The sequence below is a fragment of the Ictalurus furcatus genome, chromosome 9, assembly GCF_023375685.1.
Source record: "Ictalurus furcatus strain D&B chromosome 9, Billie_1.0, whole genome shotgun sequence".
In the NCBI taxonomy this organism is placed as follows: domain Eukaryota; kingdom Metazoa; phylum Chordata; class Actinopteri; order Siluriformes; family Ictaluridae; genus Ictalurus; species Ictalurus furcatus.
In genome coordinates this window covers 20,697,377-20,711,120 of record NC_071263.1, presented here as the reverse complement: position 1 = coordinate 20,711,120, position 13,744 = coordinate 20,697,377, and the positions used below count along the sequence as shown (strand labels likewise).

Genomic DNA, 13,744 nt, shown 5'->3' with positions numbered 1-13,744 from the left:
TCTGGTGCCCAGCCTGTGGTCCATGCTGAAGTCTGAGTTCTGCCAGCTGGCGTCCCTAGTAGTGCCTCAGCTGCTCCATGCTCTCTCACTGTCCTATGGCGCCGACATTTTCTGGAAATTGGTGGACAACAGTTTCAACAACAAGGACTGGAAGATTCGCTTTGAAGCAGGTCAGATCCATTTGCAAGCTCTTTTCCTGTTGACTGACTTAGAGTAGTGGTGCTGTGTCATTGATCTTAGTATGAAAAAATAAGATCAATATGTCAGTGTACTTGAAATAGGTGTGCTTATTGCAAAACCATGTTTGATGTTCCCTTTTTTACAATACTGCATAAGATCTCCATTTTACCAATCTATGATTGTGTGTCTGTGCATGTGTGTGTGTGCGAGCTTATTCGCTAGTTGTTGCTATGGTTACCGGGCTGGCTCCAACAGCACTGAGGAATTGTGGGATTAAAGGGGCCTCTTATGATGATTGGCAGAGAGAAGCTATGACCTTGTACAGGAAGTGAGAAGATGTTTGACTCGATCACTACAGAGTGATAAAATTAATGAAGTTGAAACAGAGTCTACAGCAAAATGCAATCTGCATCATAGTCTACAAATATGTTCCTCAGTTTTATCCTCAGGGGTTGTGTAAGTCAATCATTTCATTCAAGCCAATCAGAGATGTAGAGTACTAAAGGGATAAAGACTTTACTTTTTAAATGTGTGACTGAAATAACTAACGCTTAGATGTGGTGAGGTGTATTTGGCTGAAGAGGGCCTTCAGCCCCATGGTATCCAAGTTGAGAAAGGTAACTAAAGAAGTGGTTAAAGGCAGTTATTTCTTGATGAACGGAATCATGTGTGTTACTCAGGTGTGGATAAGACTCCTGTTTGTCTGATACAGCATCCTGTTCACTACATTCACTAGTTTAGGTTGGACTGGTTAGAACCCAAAAAATATATCTTAGGGACTGCAGGACCCGCATAATGCACTTTGAAGGAATAGGGAGCAGGGTGCCCTATTCAGACAGAAAGTGATATTAGATACTTTTCATAAGCAGGCATTATTCGGAATTGGATTATGCATGCATAGTGATGAGTTAATACCGAAATCATGTATCAGTACATTAGTATTCAAACCTCAGCAGTCAAGCACCACTGTTTGACAGTTTGATGTAACACTGAAATATATGTTTTGGACTGTAAATATACTCAAAAAACAATGGAATGCCATTTGAGGCAAATATTAAATATGTCACTATTAATTAATTAATAGTGTCTTCCCTTTAAAGTCCAAGAAACATTTTTTCCCCCAAACAGAAGACATTGGAGAAGACAGCCTCTTAATCAGAGATGTTGCTTATCTAAAATTATGAATCACCTTGAAGTGAGCTGTAAGCATAGCAGATTAGAGTTTGTTCAGCTTATTCCTTAAACAGTAGGAACTTTATTTTAAAAATGTACACGAATGAAGGAAAAAAACATCTGTAAGACCTTTCAATGTATATAGTATATATCTCACTCCATAATATAATAAGAATTGAAAAAGAATGTACTCTGGTGATTGGATTCAGAAACCAGTAACATATGGCTGACTATAGTGCGCCATCTATTGATGCATTAGATGACATGTAATTCATGTATTGGCTTAATGACTGGGTTTTTTTTTTAATCCTTGTAGCTGAGCACCTCGATAGCATGTTAGTATTCCACCATATGGTGATATGTTAGAGTAATTACAAGAAAGGGCATTTTATTGAACTAATAACTGGACTGTAAGTACTGTATACGTATGTGTTTACAGTGGAGCGAGTTGCAGTGCTGTGTCGCTTTCTGGACATTGGCTCAGTAACTAAGAGCCACCTGCTGAAGTACTCACTGGCGCATGCTTTCTGCTGCTTTCTGGTCAGTGTTGAGGATGTCAACCCTGCTGTGGCCACCAGAGCCAGGCTACTGCTAGACACCCTTAAACGACCATCACTGCAGGTGCACACACACACACACACACACACACACACACACACACACGCACACACACACACAATATAATAGTTATCTAACTGAAACCATATAATTATTAGCATAACTGAAATAGTGAACATAGCAGACATGTAGTAATGTTAAATAGTATCTATGCTGTGTTCTGTGATATTGTTTTTGAGTGTGTGTTTATTTCCCATCAGGGCCTGTGTCTGTGCATGGACTTCCAGTTTGACACAGTCGTGAGAGACCGTCCCATCATCCTGAGCAAACTGCTTTTGCTGCACTCTCTAAAGCCGGATATCCCTGCACTGAGCTGGGAATTCTTTGTTAATCGTTTTGAGACACTGTCCCTTGAGGCTCAACTACACCTGGACTGCAACAAGGAATTTCCTTTCCCTACCAGTAAGCTTGTCTTATATCTGTGTATACTTAATCACAGCTTCAAGACATTTGCTTGCTGCATAAACACATCTTAGGTCTCACAAGCTGTTTACTAGCTGTGTCCTGTCTAAATAAATCTGATTTCCTCCTTTATAACCTAAGCCATCACTGCAGTGCGGACTAATACAGCCAATCTGAGCGATGCCGCTATGTGGAAGATCAGACGAGCTCGTTTTGCACGGAATCGGCAGAAGAGTGTCCGCTCACTCAGAGACAGCATAAAGGGGACATCTGACTCTAAACGTGCCTTTTCCCTACCTGAGACATTTTGTGCCAAGCTCCGTGAGTTGTCTCACTTATGTGTCCCTGAACCTGTCTGTCTCTCTTTTTTCTCTTGTACCTTCATCTTTCTGCTTCCTCACTCACCACAATGTTAGAATGTGTTAATGATTTATTACTGTGTCACTTTGTGTGCTTCAACACTACAGTCACTGCACACAACACTTTTGTTCGAGACAAAAAGTTCCAGAGTTCCAGTAAAAAGCTCACAGACAAGTAGCCATAAACCATTTTTTAGATAGTATAAGTAAAAGTTCTACTGTAAATTATCTTTAATCTATACGGGGTTCTTTTTTTCAACCAAAACATTTAACCTTCAGAAATAGGCAGTATTTTGATGTAAATGTCTGAATCATTTTTGGAATTGTGGTTGAACAGTGTGCTAACGTGTGTGTAATTGTTTTTCTGTGTGTGATTTCTTAGCTCTAAGGCTTACAAGACAAGAGCACTCTGCACCCACACTTGGTGATATGCTTGAGAAAGTCTTGCCAGGTAATTAATTTTGGCAACTAATAGTGGTTTACATTAATAAATTAAAACCATTGCTAATGATGCAGTAATTTGAGACTAATAATTCACAGTTTATTTGTTAAGCAGATAATCAGATCATCACTGTATTGATGTAGGTTGGTTTTTCATAAATTTTGCTTTGCTTACCCACATACCACCTGTTATTTTGAAGATTAAATAAGGTTAAATATTTGCTATAGTAATGGCACATCCCACAGTTCTTACCGGAGACATTTATAGGGATAACCTTAAAATTAAACGAACAGGTTCTTTCATCCACCTCAACCTTTAGATGAATCACTGGGCTAAGTTTGGCACTCATGTCTTATGACTCAGTTTATATCCTGAAGCCCACCAATCAGATGCTGAATATGTAAATCTTCACTTTCTGCAGCCCATCTGCCAAGTCAGAGCTCTCCTCCTGATGATGACTCAGTCATCAAGGACCTCCTCCCAGAGGATACTGGCATAGACCACCAGACTGTTCACCAGCTTATCATGGTGCTGATGAAGTTCATGGCAAAGGATAAGAGCAGTGCAGAGAGTGACATTGGCAGTGCCAAAGCCTTTAATACAGTCAAGAGGCACTTGTATGTATTGCTAGGCTATGATCAGCAGATTGGCTGTTTTATGATTGCACCACAGAAGATGCGTTCCTCCACCTGCTTCAACGCATTTATTGCTGGCATTGCGCAGGTGAGATATTAACTGGATATGTTAATTTATTAACAGCCTTGAAATGAATCAAAAATCAAACAAAAGGCCATTAATGATATTAAGTTATGTTCACAAATCTTCAGATTAATAATAATAATAATAATAATAATATATTCAAATAAATGCAAACATTTGTATTTGTTTTCATGGTTCTATAAGGTTATGGATTACAACATCGGTTTGGGGAAGCAGATGCTGCCCCTTGTGGTCCAGGTGCTGAAGTACTGCACATGCCCTCAGCTTAGACCCAATTTCCAGGAGGCACCACGTTGCTCACTTTGGGCTCTGAGGCCACACATCAGGCAGATGTGGCTCAAAGCCTTACTTGTCATTCTCTACAAGGTATACAATTTACTTGTCCATCTTTTTGTCTTAGGCACCTTATTTTTTTCAAATACAAATTTTGTTATCGAAGTTTATTTTATGACTTCTTCATTATTGACTCAGTACAAAAGCATTTTAACTTCTGAAACATTAGTTTTCCAAGCAATAGTTAAATGTTACAGAAAAAATAATTGTCAGTAAAGAAAGCAATATGTTACTTAACAGACCACTTTTCAGACAAAAACATAATGAAGGATGTTGGGTTTTTATATTATTATATATTATTACTATATTTATACTATATTACTATATATTATTCATTATGAATATGTACAGATGGCAAGTATTATTTCAAGGAATGAAGCAAATGTGACTTTGTTTAGATTTGTATTGTTAAGCACCCACAATTTACAGAACATTTTCTCATTGAATGGCATATGAAACCTATTCTATTTAATATAAATAATTATAGAATGCCTACAAAATCATAAAAAGTGAGATTTTTGCTAAAGCTGCTATGATAAATTTGAAAAACTATTTCAGATTTCTCCACTCCTTTAAACAAACAAGTCCTTATTTTACATCAAACACTTAAATAAAACTTATCCCACTTAAACTTCTGGCTTGTTATATATCTTATATCATATTGTTCAGTAACTACTTTGAATTAATCAATAATGACAGTAAAAGTAATAGAAAAGTTACAGGGCATGGCCAAAAAAACCAAACAAAAATCAGAAACACTATATCAAAAAGTAAGGAATCACAGAAACACAGATGGTCAAGCAAGTTATATTAGGTGCATTAGCAAATAACAACATGTATCTACTATAAAAGAGGTCTGATTAGCAGAGATTTCATGAGACAACTTACAAAAAGACCTAATTGTGGGTCACAAAAACTGGAAAATTATTTAATGTCTCAACAGTCTCAAAAGTCATGACAGTGTAAGTGGACAGCAAAGAAAACGCCAATCTCAGTGATATGGATAAACAGACACTTTACAGGATAGCTGCTAAACGCCCCAAATTACAGCCAGCAAAACAACCAATGAATGAGTACCTCCATGACCCAGTCTCAACAAAAACACATTGTCAGCTCCACAAAGCTAAAATTCATGGCAGGGTTGCCATTCCAAAGCCATTTCATCAAAAGCCAGTGCACTAAAGATGTATAATGTGGTGTAAGGAGCACAAACCTTAGACCCATGAGAAATGGAAAAAAGCTGTATTTCACAATATCTCCAACATCTGAAAGGATTTCCATATTGGCAGAAGTATAGAAGGATGCCTTCTATACTTTTTCAAGTCTGTTGCCAACTGTTAAGTACAATAGTGGATTCATAATGGTTTGTGGAAATCATTAGGTCCAAATTATTACTACGAATGCATGCACTTTGACCTGCAAATTTGTGCAATCTCTTTCTGATTATAGAAGAATGCACTTTGACAGCATCAGTTGCGAGACTTATTAGCAGATCCTGTGATTCAATTTTTGGGTTCTTGGAGACTACTTTTTGCATCAAACGGTATGCTGTTGGGCTGAATATGCTAGGTTGACCAGTCCTGGATAAATTGCCAGTCGTTTGAAATCTGCACCATTTGTAGATTATTTTCCTTACAGTGTAATGATGGATTTCAAATAATTTGGAGATCTTTTTAAATCCCTTGCCAGACTCATAGGCATCCACAACCTTACAGAACTCTTTAGATCTTGGCATGATGACATCACATACCTCAATAGCAAAGGGAACACCAGACACTAGATTTGACAGGGGTATAAATAAGATCCTCCTAAGCAGGTTCTAATCCCTGACACCCAATCTTGAACACCTGATACTAATTTTCTGGATTTGAAGGTGTGATAAATGTAGTGGTGTACTTACTTTTTCCATGTGACTGCTCTGTTTTTTGTTCATTTAAAATGTGAAAATTACTACAAAATGTCATTTTATGTGTCATTTGATAGAGTGTATCTCCTTTATTAACAGGCACTGTTTAAAAGAGGATCAAATGTTTGCTTGTCCAAATATGTCAAAAAAGCCAACAATGTCCATGGGTGTACTTATTTTTTCACATGACTGTACATACTGCTCAAATTATTCAGGAGTGTTTAATGAACATCAGGATACAGTCAGATATCTTCTATGGCCTGAATAATAGTCCAACATCCCACCACATACCATTCAGAACTTGTATAATAGCATTCCTAGAAGTATTAAATAATTGCTGCTCTCCTTATTACTTCCTTGATATTAATATATTGTTTCATGTTTCTGTGATTCTGATTATTTTGTGAAATCTGGAACCATAATCTGGTCCTGGGGGTTTAAGGCGTTAAAACCGAAAAAGACAAAAAAAAAATAGATATAAGATTCTATGACTGTAATAACTGTACCATTTTAATATTCAGCTTTAACCTCTCTGAATATTTGTCTGTTACAGTACCCATACAGAGACATGGATGTAAGTAAAGAGGTTGTGCTGCACCTGATCCACATCACCATCAACACCCTAAACGCACAATACCACAGCTGCAGACCTCATGCCTCAGCTGGCCCACTCTACAGTGACAACTCCAACATTAGCCGCTATAGTGAGAAAGAAAAAGGTAAAATAATCATTAACACTGTGAGCATTACAAAGCACAAGGTGTAGTATGAGGAGCAGTAGGTATTGGTTTGAAATGATCATGTTTTGTTGTCATGGCTGGTTTTGCAGAGGAGGATAGTGTGTTTGATGAATCAGACATCCATGACACTCCCACTGGAGCAGGCAACAAAGAATCACAGACCTTCTTTGCTCGGCTTAAGAGGATCGGAGGCAGCAAGTCTGTCAAGTATCAGCCTGTGGACCTTAATGCTCAAAGAAGTAGGTGTCTGCATAGTATGCAGTGAATCCTGTGGCTTTCTAACATTATGGACAGGTTCTCATAGACAGCACTGCACACATTCACACAGATGAGTAACATACAGTGCTGTGAAAAAGTATTTTTCTTCTGTTTTTGTGTAATATCTCATACTAAATAGTTTTAGATCTTCAAACAAAATACAACATAAAACAAAGGCAACCCGAGTAAACACACAGTACTGTTGTTATTTATTTATTTTTTTTATTGAAGCAAAAGAAAAAGTTATCCAACACCTATCACCCTTGTGAAAAACTAATTGCCCCCTTAAAAACTTAAAATCTGGTTGTGCCACCTTTAGCAGCAATAACTGCAACCAAACGCTTCTCATAACTGGAGATCAGTCTTCCACAGTGGTGGAATCTTTGCAAAACTGCTTTAGTTCAGCCACATTGGGGAGTTTTCAAGCATGAACTGCTCGTTTAAGGTTCTGCCACAGCATCTCAATTGGTCAGGACTTAGACTAGGCCACCCCAAATTTTAATTGTGCTTTTTTTTGTTGAGGCATTCAGAGTTGGACTTACTCCTATGCTTTGGATCATTGTCTTGCTGCATAATCCAGTTGCGCTTGAGTTTCAGTTTAAGGACTGAAATAGCTTTGTAACCCTTTCTAGACGGATGTGTTTCAGTCACCTTCTTTCTAATCATATCTGGAATTTCTTTCAACTTTGGCATAGTGTGTTACTGGGTAAGACCTTTTAACCAACGTCATGATGTTGAAAAAGTTCTATTTAAGTGTTGATTTGATTGAACAGGGTTGGCAGTAATCAGGCCTGGTTGTGTCTAGTCCAGCTGAATGCCATTATGAATGCAGGTTCATAGATTTGGGGAATGAGTAACTATGGGACAAATACATTTTCACATAGGCCCAGTTGTTATTGGATAACTTTTTTGCTTCAATAAGTAACATTATCATTTAAAAGCTGTATTCTGTGTTTGCTCAGGTTGCCTTTGTTTTATCTTACATTTTGTTTTAATTTCTGAAACAGTGTAGTATTAGATATACATAAAAACAGAAGAAATCCTGAAGCCAATACTTTTTCAATACTGTAGCTATGTTGTTAAACATTTCATTGAATTGTTTATGAAATTTTTGCGGAAGCCAGTGCGTCCAGTGCAGTCTTAAAACAATCGTCTAAGCTTTACAGTCTGTTCCAGGTGAGATTGAGTTGGCAGAGTACAGGGAGGCAGGAACCCTACAGGACAGTCTGCAGCACCCAGCACGAGAGGAGAGCAGCAGCAAGAAGAAAAGACTGCAGGCCATGCACAAACAGAAATCTCTTGACATTTCCAACACAGACTCCATCCTTTTCAACCTTGATGAACACCGGCGTAAATCTTGCATTGACCGCTGTGACTTGCAAGGGCCTCCTCCTCCACCACCCTCATGTTCTAGCTCAACGACTAGACAGTCACGCAGGGCAGATCGACGTGCCAAGGAATCCTCTGAAGGATCCAATCTCCATTTTGATAACATCAGGCCTGTTATTCCGGAAGTGCGTCTGAGCTGCATGGAGACTTTTGAGGATAAATCCTCAGGGCTTGACTCTCCTCTGGCCATTTCTTCTGAGCATGCTCATGGCAAAGAAGATGGCGACCTGATTGATCTCTCCTCAGACTGTACTTCTATACCAGAGAAACGCTCCATTCTTTCACTGTCTGACAGTGACTCCCTGGTCTTTGAACCGCTTCCACCACTGCGCATTGTTGAAAGTGATGAAGACTTGTTTGAGGCTCTTTCAAAACCACCAATCGGAATGCAGATTAAATCTGAGCATCCATCACCTTCGTCTGCCAGCACTATTCAGCGTCTATCTCCTCTTTTCCAAGTAAGTGTGGAGGATTGTTCTAAAGAAAGGACATGCAAATCTATCAGCCCTGCCAAAGGAAGTCCTGTGCAGGCAGCTGAGAGTAGAAATGTCTCTATAACCCCTACTGCCTCGCTGGAGCTCCCAGATCCCATATACCAACCTGGTTTAGAGAGTCCCATGACCCTGAAGCAGAAAAGAGACCTGTTAAGAAAGTCGCCGCATGTACCAGACACATCTGTAGATTATGGGTATCTGCAGTCTGAAGACAAAGCCGGAGGAAGCCCCTCTGGTAAGTCTGTGTACCTTAACATCCCTGAGGATACTCTGGAAAGCCTGGACCCACTGAAAGCCAAAAAAGAGGAGGAAGGAGGAGCTTACAATGAGGATGAGAATTATGCTGAAGATGATGAGGATTCTGGTGATGACAGAGAGAGCGAGCCAAAGCCAGAAGATGAAAGCGACGAGGCTGAGTTTAAGATCCAGATTGTACCTCGTCAGCGCAAACAGAGGAAGATTGCAGTCAGTGCTATCCAGAGGGAATACCTGGACATTTCCTTCAACACTATGGATAAGATGGGAGAGCAGACCACAGACTCTGGTAAACAATTTTGTGACATTGCTGTGTAGTTCACTTTTATCTGCAATGTTTTAATTTATATGTAAGTACAGAAGTGCACTCTGTCTTTGTGTTCATATTTTTATGTGTATAAACTATCCTAGCTTTATTACTTCCCGCAATATGTCTGCTAATCAGAGATAGGAGAAAATTAACTTTAATTGATTTTAGCCTAGTGCCTTAATACAGAATACCTCAAAATGTATAGCACAAAACAAACATTTAATATATAAATTAAACCTTTAAATGACAATAGGCCTTTGTAAGAGAGTGTCAGTGCTATATCTATAACTCATAAGTTGGTCTTTCTTTGTTGTCACCCTTTGAAATATTAGATGTTTGTTGATTTACAGATGTCACATATTTGCTAGTTATGACTCACATAATTAGAGATCCCACATAAATTAATTACCATTTGAATATTAACAGTTGGAACACACACAATAAATTACCGGTCAATATATATTACAGTCAATAATATAATATGGGCTCAATATATTAGTGATCAATAAACCTTTCCTATCAACTTCATGAATTGCATTGCAGATCACAAAGCTCTGTCCAAACTGGAAAAACCCAGAGAGTCAGCCTCAGCCCCAGCACTTGAAGCCACAGTCCCAGAAACAAGCAACCGCTCCTCAGTAACAAGTAGGAGCTAAATACTTTTCTATCCATTACATATCCATTACATGGTACTTCTGGCTGTCTTTGATCCATTAAGCCAGCAATATGTATATAACTGGATCCACTCATCCTCAGATATAAATTTAATGACATTTTTCCATTAATGTGTTTGCTAAACCTATACTCTCTAGAGTGAGGTAGAATTTTACATAGTGATTTTATTAGATGTACATACATTTACACATATCTAATAAATATAATGGGAATGAAAGATTTTCAAAAAGTGACCACATGCTGAGAATAAGCACCATTTCAAAACATCTGTTCATGTCAATAGAAGGGACGATAAAGTGTTAAATATGTGTTAAATCTATATTACATCATAAATAATAAATCTCATCATGCCCATTAGTAAAAATTATTGATTTGCTAAAATATGCAATATAAGTGTTTCCATTAGTAAATATTTTTTTTTATTTACATTGTCATAATACAAAAAAAAGTAATTAAAAACTTCTGGTGTACCTATACACAAAATAAAGTGCAGTGAAAAAAAGTATTTTTCACTGGTTTCTTCTGTTTTTGTGTATATCTCATACTAAATTGTTTCAGAAATTAAATTAAATTAAATTAAAACAAAATCTAAAATAAAACAAAGGTAACCTGAGTAAACACAAAATACAGTTTTTAAATGATAATCTTATTTATTGAAGCAAAAAAGTTATCCAATACCAACTTGGCCTGTTTGAAAATGTATTTGCCCCCATTGTTACTAATTCCCCAAATCTATTAAACTGCATTCATAATGGGGCTCGGCTGGACTAGACGCAACCAGGCCTGATTGAACCCTGTTCAATCAAATCAACACTTAAATAGAACTTTTTCAACAGCTTGGTTAAAAGGTCTTACCCAGTAATACGTCATGCCAAATTTGAAATAAATTCCAGAAATGATGAGGAAGAAGCTGATTGAAATATATTAGTCTGTGAAGGAGTACAAAGCTATTTCTAAGGTTATGGGACTCCAAAGAACCACAGTGAGAGCCATTATCTACAAATGAAAAAACATGGCACAGTAGTGAACCTTCCCAGAAGTGGCCAACCTTCCAAAACTCCACCAAGGGCACAGCAACTACTCATCCAGGAAGTCACAAAAGAGCCAAGGACAACATCAAAGGACCTACAGTCCTCTCTTGCATCAATAAAGGTCACTGTTCATGATGAAAACCACTGCTGACCCAGAAGAACATTAAGGCTCGTCTGAATTTTGCCAAAACACACCTTGATGATCCTCAAACCTTTTGGGAGAATGTTCTGTGAATTCATGAGTCATAAATGGAACTGTTTAGAAGACAGGGGCCTCATTACATTGTGCGTAAACCAAACACAGAATTCCACAAAAAGAACATCATACCTATGGTTAAGCATGGTGGTGAAAGTGTGATGGTGTGGGGATGCTTTGCTGCTTCAGGGCCTGGCAACTTGCAGTAATTGAGGGTGAGGGAAACATGAATTCTGCTCTCTACCACAAAAACCTGAAGGAGAATGTCTGGTCTTCAGTCCATAAGAAACTCAAGTGCAACTGGATTATGCAGCAAGACAATGATCCAAAGCATAGGAGTAAGTCCACCTCAGAATGGCTGAAAAAAAAGCTAAATTAAGGTTTTGGAGTGGCCTGGTTAAAGTCCTGACTTGAAGCAATTGAGATGCTGTGGCAGAACCTTAAACAGGTAGTTCATGCTTGAAAACCATCCAATGTGGCTGAACTAAATGAGTTTTGAAAAAGAAGAGCGGGCCAAAATTCCTCCACAGGATTGTGTATTGTGTGTTTACTCATGTTGCCTTTGTTTTATATTGTATTTTGTTTGAAGATCTAAAACTATTTAGTATGAGAGATACACAAAAACAGAAGAAATCAGGCAAATACTTTTTTCACAAAACTGCAAATGCCACAATATTTTTCCTTAGAGAAATGAAAAATGTGGTGTAGCTCTATTAACATAATTACTTGTTTGTAATTTATTAACAAGTTACATAGTCCTGTTTCATCTGTCTGGAGAATATAAATGTATTTAAATATTTGGGGGTTTTTTTTCCTTACATACCTTTCTGCATCTCTCTTTATGTCTGACAGCTCAGTACCGTCAGGTGAAACGAGGTTCTCTGGGAGCTGTGACAATGAGTCAGCTTATGAAGAGACAGCTGGAACATCAGTCCAGTGCTCCACAAAATATCAACACTTGGGACACAGGTTGTTACCCACATTGTAGATAAATAAATAAGTATTCACATTCAGCTAGCACACAACACTTGCTATGATGATATACACAAACCAGACAGAAAAAGCTTTAGGAAGTCCTAATTCTGAACATTAATGATTTTGTCCCGCCAGGTCTCACAAAGACTAGCCTGCTGTCAGCTCCTAGTACAGCCAGCATGTTTGTGCCTGCACCAGAAGACTTTAGTGATGAGCAGCCAACCAATATGGCTGACAGGTGGGTTTATTTCTTATGTGTATGCATGTTCCTTATGGCTATAAGTATATTTCTTTTGTGTACTTTATTATGATTAACTGTTATTATTAATAAGTAATTTATAAAATAATTTCAGTCTTTTTTCTGAAACTTCTGTAATGTCTTAGAAAGAGAGTAAGGTACAAAATGTTCACTCAGTGTACAGAGTTCTAACATTAAATGTTGGGATGCATTGATATTGTTAATGGAGCATGAGTCCAATACCATGCTCATTTAATTTTAGGTCAAAAATTGCTTTGATACCAACATCTAATACCATGTGCTAAAGAACAGACAACCTGAGCGTTAATCAGTATCAGTAAGCATGGTTATTAAAAATGCTGTGAATTGTTCACATGTTACGGTATTTGTGAGTGTGGAGCAGTCAAGTGAGTGTGCACTGTTGTGGGTGAGAGCATTTCAGTTCTGGGAGTGCTGAGTATTGAGACACAGGCACTTCATTTTCCATCACTTGCCAGAGTCTGCACCAGGACTTATACTGCTCATGAGTCCAGGAGCAATTAATGGCACCTTGTGCTCATTTTTAATGACCATGCTCACTGATACTGCTCTATTAGCTCAGGTCAGCTGCCCTCACACTCTCTATTACAGATACTGTTTAAATGCCAAGATATCCTAAACAAACTCAGCTCGAGGTGTTCATTGCTAGAAGTACATGGCAGAAACCAGCAGAAACAGAGCTAAATAAATGTTCCGTCACCCCTGATCACTTAATAAAATTTAGTCATTTAGGTATCAGTATGAGTATTTGTATCAATGATTACTTGTACTCAGTCTGAATAACAAATGGTATCAATGCATCCCTAATTTAAAAAAAAATCATGAAAATATCTGTTTCATTTATGTGTATGGATAGGTGTCGAGACTGTGGTGCTGTATTAGAAGAGTATGATGAAGAAACCCTGGCTTTGGCTGTAGTCGTTCTCTCAATGTTTACTCATCTAAGTCCGGACCTGGCCGCTCCACTGCTCCTAGACATCATGCAGTCAGTGGGCAGGTACAGCCTACACT

The 13,744-nt window shown here is 38.1% G+C and overlaps 1 protein-coding gene across 1 annotated transcript in view; it reads left to right on the top strand.

Annotated features, from left to right (window-relative positions):
* Nucleotides 1-13,744, top strand: part of LOC128612797 (protein unc-79 homolog) — a 42,404-nt gene that overhangs the window by 21,182 nt on the left and 7,478 nt on the right. The window contains exons 23-36 of the mRNA XM_053633206.1: nucleotides 13-170; nucleotides 1,793-1,974; nucleotides 2,172-2,373; nucleotides 2,515-2,694; nucleotides 3,115-3,183; nucleotides 3,596-3,897; nucleotides 4,078-4,260; nucleotides 6,687-6,852; nucleotides 6,963-7,112; nucleotides 8,308-9,558; nucleotides 10,123-10,224; nucleotides 12,334-12,450; nucleotides 12,592-12,694; nucleotides 13,590-13,730. Coding sequence (XP_053489181.1) covers nucleotides 13-170; nucleotides 1,793-1,974; nucleotides 2,172-2,373; nucleotides 2,515-2,694; nucleotides 3,115-3,183; nucleotides 3,596-3,897; nucleotides 4,078-4,260; nucleotides 6,687-6,852; nucleotides 6,963-7,112; nucleotides 8,308-9,558; nucleotides 10,123-10,224; nucleotides 12,334-12,450; nucleotides 12,592-12,694; nucleotides 13,590-13,730 — 3,306 coding nt within the window. The remainder of the gene's footprint in view (nucleotides 1-12; nucleotides 171-1,792; nucleotides 1,975-2,171; nucleotides 2,374-2,514; nucleotides 2,695-3,114; nucleotides 3,184-3,595; nucleotides 3,898-4,077; nucleotides 4,261-6,686; nucleotides 6,853-6,962; nucleotides 7,113-8,307; nucleotides 9,559-10,122; nucleotides 10,225-12,333; nucleotides 12,451-12,591; nucleotides 12,695-13,589; nucleotides 13,731-13,744) is intronic.